Source organism: Diadema antillarum, unplaced genomic scaffold, assembly GCF_040938485.1.
Source record: "Diadema antillarum isolate AM-2024a unplaced genomic scaffold, OU_Dant_1.0 scf00000151, whole genome shotgun sequence".
NCBI lineage: Eukaryota > Metazoa > Echinodermata > Echinoidea > Diadematoida > Diadematidae > Diadema > Diadema antillarum.
Genome location: NW_027271040.1, coordinates 1,009,169 through 1,029,922, shown reverse-complemented (window position 1 = coordinate 1,029,922; position 20,754 = coordinate 1,009,169). Strand labels below are relative to the sequence as shown.

General features: G+C 38.5%; 2 protein-coding genes across 2 annotated transcripts; one reads left to right on the top strand and one right to left on the bottom strand.

The window, feature by feature from the left end:
* Nucleotides 1-1,882: 1,882 nt before the first annotated feature.
* Nucleotides 1,883-6,922, bottom strand: LOC139721868 (protein Dr1-like). The gene is made up of 4 exons (XM_071633191.1): nucleotides 6,875-6,922; nucleotides 5,670-5,908; nucleotides 3,660-3,823; nucleotides 1,883-2,588 (listed from the first exon to the last, which is right to left on the bottom strand). Exons 2-4 carry the CDS (start codon nucleotides 5,896-5,898, stop codon nucleotides 2,349-2,351), a joined length of 633 nt encoding a protein of 210 aa, XP_071489292.1. The 5' UTR covers nucleotides 5,899-5,908; nucleotides 6,875-6,922; the 3' UTR covers nucleotides 1,883-2,348.
* A 269-nt stretch (nucleotides 6,923-7,191) lies between these two features.
* On the top strand, nucleotides 7,192-13,798 carry LOC139721867 (iron-sulfur cluster assembly 1 homolog, mitochondrial-like). The gene is made up of 3 exons (XM_071633190.1): nucleotides 7,192-7,274; nucleotides 11,036-11,195; nucleotides 12,405-13,798. The coding sequence occupies exons 1-3, from the start codon at nucleotides 7,194-7,196 to the stop codon at nucleotides 12,551-12,553; spliced, it is 390 nt and encodes a 129-aa protein (XP_071489291.1). The 5' UTR covers nucleotides 7,192-7,193; the 3' UTR covers nucleotides 12,554-13,798.
* Nucleotides 13,799-20,754: the final 6,956 nt, after the last annotated feature.

Below are 20,754 nucleotides of genomic sequence, written 5' to 3'. Positions count from 1 at the left end.
AAGAACTGTTTTGGAGAAATTATCAAAACTTAGACATTTCATAACTTCCTTATTTTTCATCCAATTTCAGTCAAATTTCTTACCGCTTAACTTGCAAAATTTTACTCTTTTTTATCAGACTAACTTATATTTGGACTGAATTTCCTCTTTACAAGGCTTTACCTGCAGACATATGGCCCAAATTCAAGTACACTGTAGTTGGTTTCAAATTCAAGTCGTGGCTTAAATTTCGATCATGGACTGAAATAAGCACGAAACAGCCATATATTTAACACGCACATATCAGCGCGCGTTTCTTACTGGACGTTTGTTGGCCTCCGCAATCTGTCAATCATATTTATGCAGAAGAAATTTTTTATTTTCCGTAAACCATGGTCTAAATTTAAACCATCTTCTTCAGTTCAGGCCATTGTGTTTGATGTTGTGAGACTTGTGCATCTTTCATGAAAAAGGAAGACTTTAAATCAATTCTGTCTTAAATGCCTATCACATTTATTACACACCATGTCAAAATACATAGTTCTTCAGCTTCAAAATGAGTTTCACAAGATGCAAGCAACAGATAAGGGGGTTACTTTTTTGATGAATTCATGTTAACCAGTATTTCTGTCAGTAATCACCAACACACAAATGATTACTAGGCGTGATTTCAAGTTCGGTGCAGCTGCTAGTGTTAACACTTTCTCCCAAACAGCTGCTTTAAATCAAGCTCCAACGCCAAAGGTCAGATGACACAGATTAATGCAATGGATACCGATAACAATCACCAATCCCCAACACCTAGTGTTAAACACTTAGTGTTATCTTCACACCACCACGAAGTCCATAAATGTGCTGGAATTGTGCAATGAGAACAAGGTGTTTCAAGAGATGGTGCATGGTTCAAATAAAATATTAAATAATGCCTCTGGCACCCTTAGGGCGGAGGCATAAAGATATAGTCATGACTGCTAAGCATAATGAGGAAGATTAATTAAAATGGCACAAAGTCCATCCCTTCTCCAAAATACAACAATCTCTTTTTTGCTCCCAGGCTTAGATTTATGTAGCCGTTTCTAGAGTGTTTGTCTTATATATTCCGCGGGCGACCACTGCACTCACCTAGACTATCGAAAACATCTGCATGTACAACATACGTTCACCATGGATGTGACTCACAGGAATGTGGGTCTTGCACATAATGCCAGAAATACCAGCACCGAACTTGAGATGACAAACATGATCATCCCTAGGGGCTAGTGTTAAGCCAATGAGGAGAAAGCATGTAAATTGCTAACATTTAAAATGTTGAAACTTTTAACACCAGCTATGGAAACATGTAATGATTTTAAGGCCAATCTGTCAACATTGACTAATTTCAAGTTCGGTTTTGATACTGTGCTAATGCTGAGATAGCACTAACACTAGCACTACCATAAAACCTGAAATAACCCAATAATAACATTAAGATCCAATGCATTTACAATACCCTCATAAACTGCATGCAACATTACTAGACAAATGGTTGAGTGGTCATGGTGTCTTCAGCACAAGTTTTGTTGGTTTGCAGACAAAAAGGCAGTTAAACTGTGCTATGACTTTTCTCTCTCTCTTAATCATTATCTGCAATTCCACAGGGTGCAGCCCATACCATTCTACAAGGACATTAAAGCCTCAACTTGGTTCCTGTTAACATGGAGAAGTTATTTGTGCCAGATCAATCAATACTCGGATGGCTGATCTGACAAGTGTTTCTATGGGCTTTACTGTTGATGTCAATGTTATCAAAGAATATTTCCAATTGAGAATAAGACATTTTTGTAAAGATATTCAAGAACCATTCTCAAACCAAAAGAAAGGACAAAGAATACAAATAACACGAAGAACAAGGCAACGGAGAAAAACAAAACAGGAAAGAAAAGGAGGAGTAAAAACGGAAAGAAGATGAAGAAAAAGGAGGAAACTGAAAAGTAGAGTAGAACACTCTCCAAAGATTTCTTCTTCCTAGTCCATGGCAACTTGATTCCTCGAGTTAAAGCCAATAGGACAGGATCTTCTCCCATATGGCAAAGTGTTTCGTTACAATAAAGCTAAGACTATCCACTTCAGGACAAATTCACAAAGCTCCTCTGGCTTTCATAGCATTACAGTCCTGTGACTCATTAAGATAAGTGTTCTTTTGACTTCAGAGCGTCGCTAACATCATGGCCAAGAAAATTTCTTTCACTCTCTGCAAGAGAATTGTGGAATTGACACTGCATTGCTAGAACCTTGGAAAAGCATTCCGGTAGTCCTTGGCTCTCAGTGGCTCATGAAGAATAGTTCATTTGACTCTGCTTAAACCCGGTAGAAGCCTCCTTATTTGCTCCTCAGGGTGGGGGCAGAGGCTGGTTGCTGGCCGACTCGGTGGGCAGCTGCCCCGCCCTGTCCCCAGGCTGCTGGTAGTAGGAAATGCCAACTGGATGGGCAATACCCTCCGACGCTGTGAATGGTGGAAAGTGGCCCCCGGCGGCCGCTGCAGGGCCGGCCTGCTCCTGAGCCTGAGCTACCTGGGCTGCTTGGAGTTGCAGCCACTCTTGTTGCTCGATAGCAGCTTGCTCTTGCCTCGCCTAAGAATAATGACACAAAAACCATTGCATACATCAGGCTGCCCTCTATTGTTGACCCACCCACAACCCATGCAGAATAATCTGTACAAAGTGCCAAGCAATGCCTTTCACCCTAGACATCAGCACCATACTTCCAAACAAAATTCATAACCCAACCCCCGACTCTTTATCAGCCTTTTCCTTGCCTTCCGATATCATCCTCAATGTATTTCAGGCAATATCTTGTTGATGTTTTATTTCAAAGGCACCATAAATATTTTGCACATTTAGATAATCAGCTGTGAATGACAAGCTCCACTTTTTTGTATATCCAAAGCTCCATGATTTCTCAAGGTTATTCCTCTCACGGTACTAATCAACCAACCAACTCCTTAACCCGTTAAGGATGAGTCGCGAGTATACTTGGGCAGGGGTCTACGGGAAATGCATGTTGTAGCAAAATCAGTCCATCCCCAATGGGTTAATATCATTAAATATCAATTTATTCTGTTTATGCATTTACTGATAACCTCTGGAGAAATATTTGCATCATTAAAAGAATATTGTAATCTGAGAGGGTAAAAAAGTGACAAATTAAAGAGACATTCATGCTTGCTCACCTGTCGTCTAAGTTGAAAATATGTTTGATCTGTGAAATATTGTCAGTATAATTTTACCCAAGACATATGAATGCTTTTAAGGAGAGTTACATCACTGTGAATCATGCTTGTTTTGTGAGAGCTCCAAAAAAGGCATGCTCAAAATAAGTCCAATTCACAAGATTAATCATTGAAGATTATCTGCACATTTCGTGTTTCAATGGAATTAAATGAAGTGAAGTGAACTGAATTGAATTGATGGAAAGGAATTGAATTGAATTGAACTGAATTGCATAGCATTGAATTGAACTGAATTGAACTGAATTGAGAAGTGAATTGAATTAAAATGAATCTAATTGCATTGCATTGGAGTGAATATAACTAAACAAAGTTAACCGAGTCCTTGTGAAGTACAGCTTATGGGTAAAGTTTGTATTTACAAAGGATTGGTGAGAAGTTGTGTCAACAGTAAAATGTAGCAGTCATCACTTACTTTCTCAAAGAGCTCCTGCTGTTGCCGTAGCAGCTCCTCCTCTGGTATTCCTAGGTTCTCCAGCCGCGTGCTTGCTCTTCTCTTTTTGGCAGCCACTGTCTTGCACTCCTCAAGTACAGACTTGCATTCATGGAGATAGTCGCCAAAACCAAGGCTATCCAAAGCTGTGGTAAAAATCATAGATAGATATATAGATAGATAGATAGATAGATAGTTAGATAGATAGATAGATAGATAGATAGATAGATTGATAGATTGATAGATAGATAGATAGATAGATAGATAGATAGACAGACAGATAGAAAGAGAGAGATAAAAAAATACAAAGACAAATGTGTCAGAATCAAAACAAGTGATTTGGCAGGCAGGGTGCTAACCCGGTGAAATGACCACCCACTTTAGTACCTACATATGTATCCACACAAAAAGTCTGTGTTTATCTTCAAGCATGAAGCTTGCACTGAATGGAAGAAGAAAAGGAAAATCCTATTATTCTGAATGTGGCCTCCATATGATTTTAAATTTCTTGGTCTGAGCGATTCACAACAATTATGACAAGACAGCAATCTAATTAAATTCAGTTGAATTAGGATATCAGTTACAGTGCTGTGTTTATTGAACTTTGTTCAGGAGTGCTGTCATATTTATTTCTTTGTGCACAAGACCCCAATATTAAGCTCTGCTTACTGGGGATCCCTCTGTATGGTACCTTGACTTTTTTTTCTTTTATTATGTCTCCGTTCTCTGGCACAATGATTTGCTTACTTTTCATTATACGTGCAAAATCAGCCATGAATTATTATGAACCATGTGTATATTTCTGAAAGTGATCATAGTTGATTATTTGTACCATACAGAAACAATAAAATGGAAATGAAATGGAAATGAAATGGATAGAACTTGCCTTGACTTCAGGTCAAAGGAGAGTGTACTTTTCATGAAAATGAACATTTGTTAAATTCTTTCTATATTTTCTTATTTCATTCTACAACAGTAATATCACAAATTGTTGCAGAGTTCCCATCTACTTAGGGCAACTACAGAATCAACAACAGACCTGCTAATATTGAACTGATTGACAAATTGCCCACAATGTCAAAGTTAATTAGCAGCAAATCGATCAGTGTTTAACCCGTTGAGGATGAACTAATTTTGCTACAAAACGCATTTCCCATAAACACCTGCCCCAGTATACTTGGGACTCGTCCTCAACGGGTTAATGGAGGCTCTGATAAAAATCATGATTATACATACTTGGGCAGGATTCAACCTACGACCTCTTGATAACTGAACAAATGTCTTTACCATCCACTAGACGGTAAGACCACAGAGCTTTCACCCGACAGCCATCGCTGGTTCTAATCCTTATAGCATGCAGCAGGCACTGCACAATTATTCATATTGATGAAATTCTTGCATTGAGTTATTCACATCAATGTGGGGCAATTAGTCGATCAATTGCAATAAAAACAACTTAATTTCATGAACTTGTAAAACCTGTTAAACTTCATACTTTTGAGTGGACTGTTCAACCTCCCACCTCCCCCCCCCAAAAAAAAAACCAAACAAACAAACAAAAACAACAACAAACTCTCACTGAGCATTCCATTGATCTATCTACATCACTGAATAACATATCTACCTGGGGAAATTTCTCCATCAAGTAACTATTGTAAAACACAATATTTTCGCAGCATGACATATTTGCGAATTGGAGCCGACTGCCTTTTTCCCGGCATGAAATTTTCACGAGTTGCCTCAAACATTCAATGCGTATAGGGTAGACAAGAACTTTCAAGTGCATTTAAATTTCACAAATCTTGGCTCTCAAGAAATTTGTGAAATTAAAATACACATGAAACATTCCTCGTTTTAAAGTATACTTGGAAATTGCTGAACAAATGGCTTTGTCAAAATAACAGTAGAAAGATTGATGGTACCAGTGGCAGAATGGAAAAGTAGATGAGCAAACGTGTTTGCTCTTCTTTTACTTCGAGTCCTGAATCTTGCCTTGAAGTGCATGCTCTGGTGATATTGTCTTCTTAGCCTGTCTGTTGCAGATGTCATTCGCCTCAGACGAGACCAGTTGAATGAACTCTGTGCAACAGTCGAGGATGAGCTCTCGTGCGTCGTTAGCCACCCTCACATTCGGTAGGAGCTCCTTGATCATTTTGTTCAGTGGTGCCCGGGGCACAGTCAGCTCTTCATCTGGCACTTGAGATGTCTGTGCTTCTGCCATGACTTGTTGACTGGAAGAGGGAGAAAATGCCTTTATTCTGAAAAACTCCTTCATTATGAATCATCTTTCAACAAAATATTTGGAAGTGTTACAAATGATGCAACTCAACTGTATGTCTACGTGTATCCCAAGGCCTGAATTACATGTATAACTAGGAACTAAAAGTCATCAAAATGTAGCAAGATGTACTACCGCTACATGATGTAAATTACAGTTTTTTGTTGTCACTACTGTTGATATTCAAAGAGAACTTTGGGTGTTAAAGGGGGCCTGTACTTCTGTACGTACAAAACAGGGCTGTGTCATCCAACATAGATATATAAATTTTGTTTTAGACCTACATTTCCTGTAGGTGTCTACTCTACAAATCACATGACATAGTGACAAAATAGTGTATCACTGCACAATATTCCACTTCCAGTGTGGAGTGGATCTAAATCTTCATATCTATCAGCCAGTAAATAATTCATTTACTAGAATCCTATTTGTACTAGACCTAGCGTTAGACATGACGTATGTACTAGCTACTGGCACTTACTGCATAAAATTTACTACTGTACAAATTACATGTCGTTACAACTCATCTTCTCATGAACCTAAATTAAAAATCACAGTAAATTTATTTTGTATCGTCAGTCTCTTTAACTTCTTTCAAACAGTGTGCACTTACATCTATCATTGGTTGACAATAATAACATACAACAATATGCAGAGGCGGTTGGCAATATGCATTCGATAGAATTGGCCTTGGTAGACGTGGATTCTAATCAACAGCCACAGCGTCGCCAACATACATCTTATCATATGGGACTACAGGAGGCAAATATCGGCTCCTGACCCTATCCTTGGCCTCAACTTTACCCTACGTAGCGTAGCGTTTCAATACTCTTTTGTGGCCATTTCTCGACTCTCTAAATTCATACAAAGATTTGGCGGGGTTGCAACCCAAATAAAGATCTCGGTGAAGTATATTTACCACCTCCTATCCACCAGCAGTCATCAACGGTGTTTAACAAATACCAATAGTGGTGTTCAGCACATACACATACATACCGATACACCGGCGGATTACTCGTCGTACACCACCGTCGTATATTTAGCTACAATCACCGAACTAGTTCGGTGGCTACAACACGTGAACAGTCGGTGTACGCCACGCACTTAGCACAGACATACTCCCCTGTGCTAGCGCCTGGGCATAGAAATCAGTGACGTCCGCGTACCTAGCTCACTGGTGTAGCTGTATCCTACGTGTAGTACGCGGTGTAATCTACAGTAGAAGTTACGTGATTGTTATGGCTGCTGTCGGAAGAGCTACGGTACGGGCCGTGAAAGGTCGAGCAAAACTTATTCCTCAACGAGCTGCCTTGGTTTTGGTAAGTTGCAGAGCTGAATCAGAATTTACTCGTTACATTTCTCTCAAAATCTCACTGGCAAGGCCTTCGAAATCGAGATAATAAAATGCAAAGTTTGAGGTAGGCTGATGTTTATTGTAACTCAACAGGACAACTGCGTATCTGCGGCTGCGGCGGGCGGGCGGTTGTGAGGAATTGTGTTGTAATTTGTATGTTGCGCTGCGAGTGTAGGCACCTAACTGTTTGTGTGTTGTTAGTTGCGTACAGTACGTAAATTTAAAAATGTAAACAGGTAATTTTACTCAGTAGATTTCTACTAACGTTTGCCATAAGTCTGTATCTGTAATATTTACAACAGTGTCATGACAATTACAGTGGGGTTTTTTTGGCGTTGTACTAACGCTAGGGCCGGAATTGTAACGTTAGTCGTTAGATCTAAATTATGCCGCAGGTGCGGTGCCTCACTGGCGATAAAGTAACTGTTAGCCTAGAGTCAGCAGAGACTCAGTCTTCTCAATAATAGTAAAATTCAAGTCTAACTTTGATTACAACGATAGACAGTCAAACGTTAGATTCCACTTCTAACGTTAGACCTTCCTGAATTCTACACCGTTATAATTAGAATCTAAAATCGTACCTGAATTGAATTTGACCCAGGTCTATTCTAAATTTAATTTAAATAAAATTTACAAGGGTGTCCAACACATCGACCACCTTGCCTATTTTATATTAAAAATAAAACCTGCAACCATTAGACCTATGTTTTTCTAGACAATAGAAATGTGGATAATCTCACAATTTGCCAGGAATGTTTTATACTCACATTGTTCTATGGAGAAAATACTCCGGATTCACAAGCGCACACTGAAAATGTGATCTGAGGTACGATAGTGAGTAGTGTACTTCCGTACATGTATACCCAGTCATTGGGTGTCCGGACAGGTCGTGGGACCGGACGCGCACTGTACTGTACAGAGTGCGTCTGGTTTGACAATGACACGCCTACATAAACAGTTGTTTGTCAGTGAGGAGCTGTGCGTAAATGCGTATTCAAAGTAAAATAAGCAAGACAGTAAGCGAGAGTCTTAAGTGTCCGGACACCCAACCCCCGATCCTACATGTACCTCCTTGTAACTTACAAGGAGGTGCAAAAGTATGCTACAGTTGAACCTCTCTTATCCGGCCTCCCTTTATCCGGATCTCTATACGGACGCAATCTCGCCGTGATTTTTTTTTTTTTTTAATAATTACAGGAGGAAAGGGGGATTCCCAACTCCTTGAGAACTCCTACACAAACACACATGAATTACATAATACTTCCAACATGATTAACATACATTACATCAAATTTCCTTCCATATTGCTTACCTTCAGACATTTTAACATCCCCAAACATCCCCAAACATCCCCAAATCATCGCAAGAACATGGACAGATTATGCGCTCGAGTCCTCTCATATCGCATTGCCACATATAGGTCCATACACTAGATAGTAGACATGCATTGTTTCGAGTCATTGGCTGATCAACGAATGATATTGAACACTCAAAAATTGTTCACACACAGTACACAGAGAGAGAGAGAGAGGGAGAGAGTAGAGTGTGCGGAAGAGAGCAACCCAATCGCAATGCGCTATCACTTTTTACCTTGGGCCCGGTACGGTATTAGGTAATGTAGCTGTCTGTTACTGAGTGTAACAATGAAAAGGTTGCAGTATACACATTACTAGAATCCTGGGGTCTACATGTGGTACTGCAATGGGCTACATCAGTACATGTGTATGTATATGTACGTACAATGTGTACATGTATAAAGCATTGAGTCTCCCGTATCCGGCCAAATCCCTTACCCGAATAAGCCCCGGTCCCGACTTGTCCGGATACGAGAGGTACAACTGTATACAGTTGTATTGCTAGTGCCAAGGAGGGCCATTCTAACCAAAAGATCCAAAAGATCCAATCCTGAGATAAGTTTACTGAGCCTTAGGAGTTCAATGTGATGTAATTACATTGGAATGGGTCTAACATTAGGCCTACATCAATATTGGTTTTTAAAGGACAAGTCCACCTTCATATACATAAGGATTGAGAGAATGCAGCAATATCAGTAGAACACATCAGGAAAGTTTGAGGAAATTTGGACAATCCCAGAGACTCCAACTCTCCCGTTTTCGACGGGAGATCTCCTGCCGAAAGCCCATTTTTGCAAAATCTCCCGTTCTCCCGTTTGAGATTTGATTTCTCCCGCCCTGGCTCTGTGTCTCCCGGTGGAAAGGATTTCTTACTTATTGCTATCGTATGTTGAAAAAATAAGCCGCAGATAGCACCAGACAACATCTAGAACCCTAGGAACTTCGCGCTTCGCACACATCAACTTGGAGTCTCCCGTTTGCTAGGGGTTTCGGGCAGGAGAATCTCCAGATCAGAAGGTGCTTGGGGTTGGAGTCTCTGCAATCCGTTCAAAAGTTACGAATATTTTAAGTATCTGCGCAGTCACTGCTGGAAGAGAGGACTACTACAGTGTATGATGTCACATGCGTACAAATATATAAGGAAAATAAAAAGAGAATTTCATAAAACTTTACTTTTTGAATAAAGTACACATTTCTTTGACTTGCTACTGACGTATGTTAAGAGTAATATTATTCCCCCTGCCTTCTGGAAGAGAGAAGTCAAGTGTTCTTTTGTTATGCGAGAAAAATGGAAATATGTTGAATTTTCTTTATTCTTTCTTTATATCGTTGTACTCATGTGACATCTCAAGTTGTAGTAGTCTTTTCATCCAACCTTGACTGAGCAGAAACTTCACAAATTCATAACTTTTGAACGGATTGTCCGATTTTGCTCAAACTCTCACTGATGTGTTCTACTAATATTGCTGCATTCACTCAATCCACATGTATACGAAGGTGAACTTGTCCTTTAAATTGCTGAGATATCCAAAAACAAAGATGGGTCATGCAAAGCACATACCTGCCACGGTCTTGTACTTTCTTGAAATTGTTTCTCGAATAAGTGCGTGCAGTACAGTTGTAGTTCATCACATACATGTACAGTGTACATGTAGACTGCTCTTCTCATGAAATATACCTGGTAGTTGTAGCACCAGTGTGTTAAAAATCAGTGCAACTTTCAAGCAAGATATTATAAACTTTTCTGCACGACAAAAAGATATGCAGTTTTGAAGGTTTTTGTTTTACAAAAATCTTTTTTTCAGACACCAAATCTTATTGAAATCCATAACTCTTCGGGATTTTCGCGTTCATTTCTGCAAATAAAAAAGAATGAAAAAAAAAAAACTAGAAAAGCACTCGGAGAGCGCAAGCCTCTGCCAAGCAGCTCATTTTCACCCATACACGCATGCTGAAAATTGACCAATTTCCCAATAAAGAAGCCTTTGTTTTAATATCTCATCAGTTTCCTGCATGCTGCATTGGGCAGGGCATGCACTTTAGTGTGCATATATGCAAACCTCAAGTATGCGCAACTTGAACTCCCAAGTTCATTGACCCTACTTGCCAAATTCCTTCAAAAACTTATAAAAAATTCCCAGATGACCCCCAAAATTCAATCATGTGTTCCTCTAGTCATTATCAACTTTTCCTGCAAGTTTCATTCAAATCTGTTCACAACTTTTAGTTTTTGAGTAATCTTGCACACAGACAAACAAACAAACCAACCAACAAACCAATGACAGCAAAAGCATAACCTCCTTGGTGCAGGTAATTTAAAAAATTGTCTTTTTTTTCTCCCCATCCCCCTCCCCCCTAACCCCACCATCAGACCCAGGCAGCTGTTGGTAGGATCAAGCTTTTGCTGGCTGACAACCCAGATAAAACTGGACTGAGAGTTGGAGTCAAGACGCGGGGCTGCAATGGCCTTACTTACACATTGGACTACGCCAAGGAGAAGCAGAAGTTTGATGAGGAAGTCACGCAAGATGGTAGGTTTTTAAATTCATACTTACTCCCCTCACAGTATTCTCTTCTGAAGTTTCCGTATAGATAATGTCTATGATGATGAAGTAACTGTGCAATAATGGCTAAATACTGGTAGCTAAAGTTACAATGTATACAGTTTTAATGGAGAAATGTTACTGCATACTTGTGCATGGATGTATTTTGTTTGAGTGTCAACATCCAGTCAATTTTGGGCTACAACATCATACTAGTCCTACCAGACAATCTGAGCTATAAATTCTTTTATTTACAGTTCTCTTTGGTCATTATGCACAATGAAATAATTAATGTCATAAGGATCTTATACCCCTGTACTGCATAGTTCTAGCAAGAAAATAACTTTGAGATAAATTCTTTGTAGGTTAGCTTCTAAATGATTGTAAAAAAAACATTTTTTATCCTCTTTTAATTCTTTGCAAGAAAAAAAAAACACAAAAGTAATACCTATGAGGTATGTTTGATTTCATGGACAAAAAGGACCATTTTAATTTGCCATTTTATGTCAGCCGAGCTGACTCTCTAATCACCATAATTATGACTGTGACATCTGTTGTATCAAATGTACAATTTTGCTGACTTTTCCACTGAGTGTGCTATCATGTCCGAATGCATTTTCACCCTTTGATTGAATAATTTTCAGATTTCCCCTCCCCCTTCTTTCATACAATCCTACAGTAGATGCAGACTACAGTTTCTCCATTTCTATGAGAACATCTCACCTACATGTACTTTGTTTAGTCATTCAAGCGTATGGCACATTGTTTATGGTTGATGTTGATACTACTTTGCTGACTATTGCTAGTCACCTGGGGCGCACCACAAGAGGTTGGCATCATTCGCCCATTTTCTTGTGTTGATGGGTGGGGGACCACTTCCGCAGGTTAGCACCTTGCTCTTTGCGATGAATGAATGAAGTGGGATCTTGAATACGTACAATATGTGAATTGTGGATAACTCACACACAGGCCCCCATTTAAAGTCCTATCCGAGGGACAGATCTAGGAGAGTGTGTTGCCTCTTTTTAGAGAGGCTGGTACAGTATTCAACATTGCTCAGTGAGACTCGGAAAACAAATCCAGTACCCTTTGATCTGAAGGCAGAGGTGCTACCAACTGAGCCACATCACTGCCCGATCATTTTTTGAATGTAACTTATAGCAGACCAATTCATTTTTATGTGTTTGCATCTGTCAGGTGTCAAAATCTTCATTGACTCCAAGGCACAGCTGACGCTGCTTGGAACGGAAATGGACTTTCAGGAGTCGAAGCTGGCCAGCGAATTTGTCTTCAACAATCCAAATATCAAGGGCACATGTGGATGCGGTGAAAGTTTCAATGTATAGCACAGGCTCAGCAGAGTTCGCTTGTGTGATGGACTCTTTCTCAAAGATTTGAGAATATTATAAAAATATTATCTATAGATATATATCTTTATGTATATGACATAGATTTGTGATGTTCAGGGAAGGTGGCTCTTGCAATCAAAAATTGTCATTAAGTTATCCTTGCCAGGTTGTGCAGTGATAATACCAGTGGAACTTGAATCTATTTTTAAGTTCATGCTTGTGGCTGTGTGTACAAACAACCAAACAAAATCAGAAAGTCTGGACAGCTCTCCAAATCTGAAGCTGAACCCGCTGCTCAGTCTTCTGCCAGCTCTAGAGACTTGTTCACAGACCGACTCTTCGTGCAGCAAGGTGTACACAGTGAGGTCTCATCCTCGTCTCACGTCACGAAGAAGCATCTGAAAATATTTTTTGTCCGAGCTCGTGTATGAACAAGCTTTGACAAGGCTATGTACATGTACTAGTTTGCCTGTGGTGTAGGTCTCCTAGAGGTCATAGGTGTATTGATGGTAGTATGAGGTTTATGCTTGCAGTATTTTCCCTATCTGTTCCAACGCCATCAGAGATGGTCTCAATATGCCCTCTGTGTTATTGATCTTTAATATATCACCTGAAGAGGCACAGTTGGTGCTCAGAGTGTCCCTGTACTTTTTCTCCCATGCAAGTTGAGTTTAGAATACCGGTAAATCATACAAGCATGGTGATTGTCATTGCTCATGAAATTTATTCTTATTTGCAGCAATAATACATGATACTGAACATGATGTATATCGTAAATGGCAAGTGGGGAAGGCAAAAAATATTTAGTTTTTGAAGTACTCAAAGATTTAATCTTTGTACATTGTGTACATTGCCCGTGTTGGTAAACTACCCATGAAAACAGAGAATTGTAGAGAGATTATCTTAACCACATCCTGGAAAACAACAAGATGTGAAGGGGAGGGGGAAGGAATGTTTGATGGTGCAGGATTTAAACCCATTCCATACTGGAACCTGGTTGCCTGTGCATTACATCAATGGAGATTTTAGAATTTGGTATGGAACGGGTTAATAGAAGCTACACATGCATCCCCTTCATCTCCTATACCTCATGGGTATGTACCAAGATGTTGTAATCAAGTGTATCAAATAGATTTGGCAGGCAAACGGAGGAAGCATTATAATTTTGTGGATCCAAAATGATGCAGGAATGGTCCTGACCTGATTAAGAGTGAAGAAAGAGTAGTGGCGCCTGGTACTGTATGTGTGAAGTCTGAAGTGCACAGACAATAAAGAAATACAGTAAACCTCGGATAAGTCGACGTCGAGTGAGTCGAAAATCACTTAACTCGAAGCAAAATAAAAAGTCCCGATTTTTCCCTATGTATTTTCTCTAAGAAATATTTGGATAAGCCGAAGTACGAGAGTCGAATTTCGGCTGTGTCGAAGTAAAACATTCAGTCCCTTTTGTACAAAATACACGTAGTTTACATCACTTGAGCCGAAGAAGATTTGTCTGGCATTCTCATTACATTTAGAGGAGAACAAAAAAATCGGCATGTCGCAGAGCCCCGTCCCTGGCCTGCTGCAGGTAAGCATGCACACTCACCGTACCGCTCTGCACGCATGTCGAATACATACACATGTAAATATGTATACACACAGAACATCGATCCATACTTTATCCATACACACAGCACATCCATACTTTATCCATGTCAAGCCAGAACTCCTTGGTCAACCAATCGCTGCTTTAATATTTTAGTGACAGGCCAAGTGGGCGGAGCTTGTTTGTGCGTGCCCGGCTGCCCGGCTGGCTGTATAGTTTTGTTCAATGGAGGTGGGATGGGCCTGGGAGAGTGTTTGTCTCAGGGTAGGTTGACAGTGATGGCTACCTATGTTGCACCACAGACATAGCACATGCACATTGCCGGGCGCAGACATTCTCAGAACTACGTTTAACTACTAGTATTGATACAAATTCCATGTTCAATTTTGAACAAAATAAGAACATTATCTTCAAGAACAGACAAATTTGAATGCAACACACACACGCACACACACACACACACACACACACATGCATGCAAATGTACTATAATACATGTACATAACTGTCTGTGAGTCGAAAAAAAAATCGACTCTCGCGAGAGTCGAATTTCACTTAAGTCGACGCATTTTTGTCAGTCCCGAGAGCTTCGACTCATGCGAGGTTTACTGTACCTCGGGTAGACCTTGGACATGACTTTTTACCAAGCTAGAGGTGATGTACCGATGTACACGTACAAAAGCAAAAAATAGAAAAAAATAATAATATGCCTCTATAATGGCAAAGATATTATATTAGGGTCATACATTGTATGTTTATATACACGTGTACTGATGCTGCCTTCTTTGAGTTGATTGTGGCTCTGAACCAAACTGTTGGTGTTTATTGGAGAGATGTGAGAAGATCACCATGTATGTGTATTTGGTATGCATATTATAACATTTTGAAAGCTCATCCATTCTTTTGTGGGATTATTATTGTTAAGATCCATCCCCCGAAATATTTCACATCTTCATCTAATGAAGTTGCCGTCCCACTGCAGGTTTTCTTTTATTTCAATTACAGTGAGTTGTAACCACATGCAGACTTAAGAGCGACAATCCAGCTGTATTCAGTATTTGATTCACACTGATACAGTGGACTCCTGTTATAACAAAGTCCTCGGGACCGGCAGTTGTCTTTCATTATATCAAAATTTTGTTATAACCAAACAGATAAACTATAAAAAACATAGAGGCGATAACGTTGCGGCCTAATAATTTTTACTTTGTTGTAACCGGAATTTTGTTATAGCTGTGTTCATTATAACGGGAGTGCACTGTAGACTTGCATTTCAAGAAACATGCAGGAGGATGAGTTGAAGGAGGAAGTGAATCAAATTTGAATAGTGATTTGAATTTTGTCCTTTGAAAAACAAAGTTTGTTGTGTTAGGGTCAACAATAAATGTTCGATTTAAAAAAAAAAAAATGTTAACTTTAATATGTTAAAAGCAACTCCCTTGTGTGTAGTATCGAAGTTAAATACACCGTATATTTAAGGATCCGTTTGTGTGAAACTTGTTGTTCCCTACAGCGTAAACGTTTGAACAAGTTGGAATGTTTGTCTATTTGTTTTTGTTTGTTTGTTTGTTTTTTAAATTGCGTTTGTCATTTGCTAACATTTTAGGACAGAGTACATTGTATTTGAAATTTGCACTCATTATGTGTACATGTATGTACATGCATGGGAGTTTTAAACGGTGTATTGCATCATGAACTATGCATTTATCGTAAATCATTCAAAAAAATAAAAGCTGAAGAAAATGATAGCCATAGCTCAATGAGATGTCACTAGATTACTGAAAAATATATTATGTGTGATTGATTTTATGATGCCATGATGTGCTATAGGCTCTTCCGTATACTGCTCAACCTGAATGATTCAAAGAGTAAATACATGTGTGTATATTTGGATGTATTAACTTATTCAAAGTACATTCAGACCTACAGTGAGGCATTGTTGAGCTACAATTTTACCCTGAACTGGGTACGTTTGTTTTTAATGTTGTGTTTTTTGCATGTTTTGAGTGCAGATTGTTGTGTGATACAATATAGATGAAAGCTGGAAGCACAAAGCCTTTATTGGCCCATATTGTCTTTAACCCCTTGTGTGCCCAGCACTTTAATAGTTTGAATTGCTATTAAAGCCTTCTCTTCAACTTTCAGTAAATCCATCCTAACCTGACCTATTTAGTAGTTAAGTTAGCCAGCCCATTCAGATGTAGCGATGTGCCTCACTCCTAACAGGAAGGCCTTGGTGACACAATAGGGATTAGGTAATCTCTGTAACGTTTGACAGTTTGATTCCAGACATCTGCGCCTATTCAGGTATTGTAGATTGCATGACGGTGTGCTTCAGACTTACCAAGTGTCACACCCATGGTGCAAGTCTCACTCCCCAGCGACCCATCTCACGCTCATCCTCCCAGCAATTATTTTTTCACACCCCCCAGGAAAAAGCACAAAACAAAACAGAACATAGGTCAATATTGAACATTGGATGGAAAGCCCGCTAATGCTGCATCGAGTATGGTTAACTTTTTCTTATTCTTTGTTTGCTAGTATATCTACATGACTGTATCTTACAAAGGACAGCTATTTACTATAAAAATGAAAAATCCGAAAAGGTCAAAAACGTCTTTAAAAATGGCGCCATCTATGCAATATCAATTCTATACTCCGCACCTTGTCCAAAACTTAGGCAAAAGCTGGCTCAAAATGATGTCTTTTGGGACCATCATCCATAACAATGTAGATAGCCAATTCCTCAGCAACCTTATTTGCATGTTCTTCATACTAGTGGGCAGTGCTCACTCAAGTATAAAATATTTCCTGGCTTTTTGGTGTCGTGAGGTAGGAGAGACTTTCAACTATCCGTATCTATAATTATCTTTCTAAAATTCAATAAGAATTTTCATCTTTGGGCGATTTTAAGAGTATCTTTTTTTGAGGGGGACACCCTGTGTATATGATGTTACAGAATATTATAAATCATACCGTGATATAATACTGTAGTATGGATTGTTACACTTTGGAGCATTATTGCTGAATATTCTGCATGGATCAGAACGAAATGATCTACATTTTGACTTTTAAATGCCAATAAAAGCAAAAAATTGTGTATTGAAATTTCCTTTTGAATACTGTATCAATACATTTGGTTGTTCTTGTGTGTGTGGCCTGCAAGCATTGTTACAAACCCCATGCAGCTGTATGTTTTGTTAAACATGATTGAAAAAATATTACATATATTAAATGGGTAAGTCAAATACCAGTTAGTGATTGGCTAAACACAGTCATGTGATGGAGGCACATTGGTTATGTTTGCCCATGGGCAGAACATTTTTGTAATGTTCTACCATGGGAAAACATTTTCACGTAACAAATGACAAACGATACCAAATGGTTGAACGATCATATTTTTCACACAATAAGATAAATTTGCCTATTCCTTACAATGTGAAAAAGCAGATGACCAATTATTGTAATGCGTACGAATGTGTGATTTGAAGGACCCGCGCACAGTGAATTTGTCTCTGCGCGAGCGATCGAGTGCGTTGACGTTACTTTGACTATAATATCAACCCATAACAGATGATGGTATTTCGGTATGTTCCCTCCCCCGCCAGTCATTATCTATATAATGTATGTACAGTCAATATCACATGCATCAAAGACCATGAATGGAATGAAATGGAAAGACCTAATTTACATTCAGAGCCTTTTGTGTATCATCATTTGTACAAACAGAAGTCGCATATCACCTATAGGTCTGGAGGAGTGGAACTAGTAAAGTGTGTGTGTGTGTGTGTTGTATAAGTGTTGTATGTATGCAGGATAGTACAGTGTATGTTGTTAACGTCTAGTCTTGCTGCCCCGTTGAGGGAGAACTGATTTTGCTATAACACACATTTCACATAGACACCTCCCTGAGTAAACTCTGGAGTACTCTCCAACTGGTTACACTCACCTCAAATTACAGCTTTACACACACTTATGAGATATGCATATGCCTCCACAACAACACAAAAGAACAAATCAACACATTTCAAGTTTGGAGTCGCTTTCCCTTTTATTGGAAAATAAATAAAATCATGGTGGCATAATATATATAATAGATTCATATATATATAGATATATAGATATAATTATTAGTATGATGAAAAATACAGTCACAAGAACTTCATTATGTAACACCATGAATGTGAGGTGCAACCAACCCACAGTACATGCAAGCGCTCAACGGGTGATTTATTAAGGCAGAGATTGAAGCTGCCTTCAGCTTGGCACCTCAGAATGCTCGTAACAATTTTTACCCCACTCGTGCCCGGGTGAGATCATTGTTACTTGACAGCTCAAAGTCCCTAGCAAAGTAACAGGTGCGGCAGCCTTTATACTCTTATTGCACATTTCAAACTAAAGCAAAACGATCACAGTCTTTCTTCTCTTCTTAAATGCCACAGACAAAAAAGAAGGAAAAGATAAAAATATTAACCGCATCATGTTGCATCAATCTAGTAGCTAGTAGGGACTTGAAGCAGTCCATCCCACAGTACCTTGCTCATGAGCATTTCAGTACCTCCTACAATAGTGAGCACATTAAATAAATCCAAACAAACAAACAAACTAATTTACAACATTCACAAGGCCCATTAGCCAATCTCCTACGAGACGGTACATTTTGTACAGAACAATACACAGCTTGTGTAAAAACACCAGAAGGTAGAAGGTGTGGTTGTGTACTTCAAGGGTATGACATGGTTAGCTCACTCATTTGCTTATTCATATCCACTGTACAAAAACTGTTTTGCAGAAATTAGCAAAACTTCAGATTGTCATAACTTCCTTATTTTTCATCCGATTTCAGTCAAATTTTTACCATTGAACTAGTAAGATTTTACTCTTTTTTATCAGACTAACTTATATATGGACTGGCTTTCCTCTTTAAGTCTACAGATGAAAAAGACTTCTACCCCAGAATTAATACATTCCTTTTTCATTTTTGCCTGCCATCTACAAGAAAAACACCGAAGGTAAATCGTGTAACACAGTGCAATCACAGACATTCAATCGTAATGGGTAAACTGTGTATTACAGTACTTCTGAATTCATACAATGTCATCAGTTGAGAAGCAGGTTGTTATAAACGATATGACCTTACTGCTTCTCAAGTGATGATCTCACTTAAATTCTGCAAATCAAACTGATGTTGCATCACATGGTATGTCATACAGTTTTATTCATTAACTGATTTATTCATTTATTTATCTATTTATCTATTTATCTATTCATTTATTCATTTATCTATTTATCTATCTATCTATTTATTTATTTGTTTGTTTGTTTGTTTATTTATTTATTCATTTATTTATCTATTCATTCATTCATTTATTCATTTATCTATTTATTTACTTACTTTTTTTCATTTTTGGCCAAGCTATACATATTCTGTGTTTAATTTAAACAAAACAACAAAGATAGACCAAAACAAATAAAGCAAACAGTAAAATAAAGTCTTCTTCAAAATATCTCACACGAACAGACTGGCAGGATCCATAAATCTATGCCACGAGGAGAAATTATTATTAACTCTGGTCAAAGACTGGGTCTTTATACGAGGTGTATGAGACAACGAAAAAAAAAAAGGTAATCAGTGTTATCATTGTGGAATCTGTCAGTAATTCTAAGAATCTTGAGAGCGCCATCTTCTCTTATTGGGGATGATCTTGCCTAATGAAAGGTCTTTTTTTAATCTTTTTGGCACACATCCAGTGTCATATTAAAAGCAAAGAGCACTGTTGCCCTGAATATACCTACATATTTGAAATGCTTCGTTATGTTCATACCCTGACAACATCTCAGCCCACAGAACTGGACAGTGGAGTTTAGTACGGCTGAAATACAAGCCAGAAACAGCAATGACAACCCTTAAATGAAACCATTTTAAATGGCACTGCCACAATCCATGTCCTCAGAAACTCTTTACATTTTGCTCTACATGAATGAATAACTAAAGTCTAAAATGGCCTTAATCCTATGAACAAGGTAATACTAAGAGAAAATAGGGAAAAAATGATACCTATAATCAATTGATAAAAACAAAAAACAAAAGCATTGAATACATTGGTACCATGGATCTTAAGAAGGATCAATACAGATATGGTTGTATTGAAAGAAAATGAAAAATCATTATCTTTAGCAATTAAATGGTATTCACTGTAAAAGTGATGAGAACATTGATACATTTTTCACTTGAACTTTTCCATGGTCAATGGCTTACATGAACATCATAAGAATTTATTACAGAACAGAAAAAGGGTAAGTGAATGATGAACATGAAATTGCTGTGAGTATAGTTCTGTCTAGAGAGAATAGCTATTCTACAGTTTACACGAACTGCTTGTCGCACATCACTCATTAATGGCAATATGAGTGCATCACACGTTGTATTGGTGGTTTGCATTCATAAAGAAACCAACCACATTTCAGTTAGTAATAAAAAATGTCATTATCATCAACAAGTCACAAACACCAAAAGTATAAGATGTTGCAGGATTTAAAAAAATCAACAAAAACAAAGAAATATGGAAAGATACTTAGCTACCATATATCCATAGTAGGTTGGCTAGTT

Coding starts and splice junctions, on each gene's coding strand:
- LOC139721867 (XM_071633190.1), top strand. CDS start 7,194: ATGGCTGCTGTCGGAAGAGCTACGGTACGGGCCGTGAAAGGTCGAGCA. Junction 7,275..11,035: donor AACGAGCTGCCTTGGTTTTG/GTAAGTTGCAGA, acceptor CCCCACCATCAG/ACCCAGGCAGCTGTTGGTAG. Junction 11,196..12,404: donor TGAGGAAGTCACGCAAGATG/GTAGGTTTTTAA, acceptor TGCATCTGTCAG/GTGTCAAAATCTTCATTGAC.
- LOC139721868 (XM_071633191.1), bottom strand. CDS start 5,898: ATGGCAGAAGCACAGACATCTCAAGTGCCAGATGAAGAGCTGACTGTG. Junction 3,824..5,669: donor ACCAGAGCATGCACTTCAAG/GCAAGATTCAGG, acceptor TTTTTACCACAG/CTTTGGATAGCCTTGGTTTT. Junction 2,589..3,659: donor AGCAGGAGCTCTTTGAGAAA/GTAAGTGATGAC, acceptor CATTATTCTTAG/GCGAGGCAAGAGCAAGCTGC.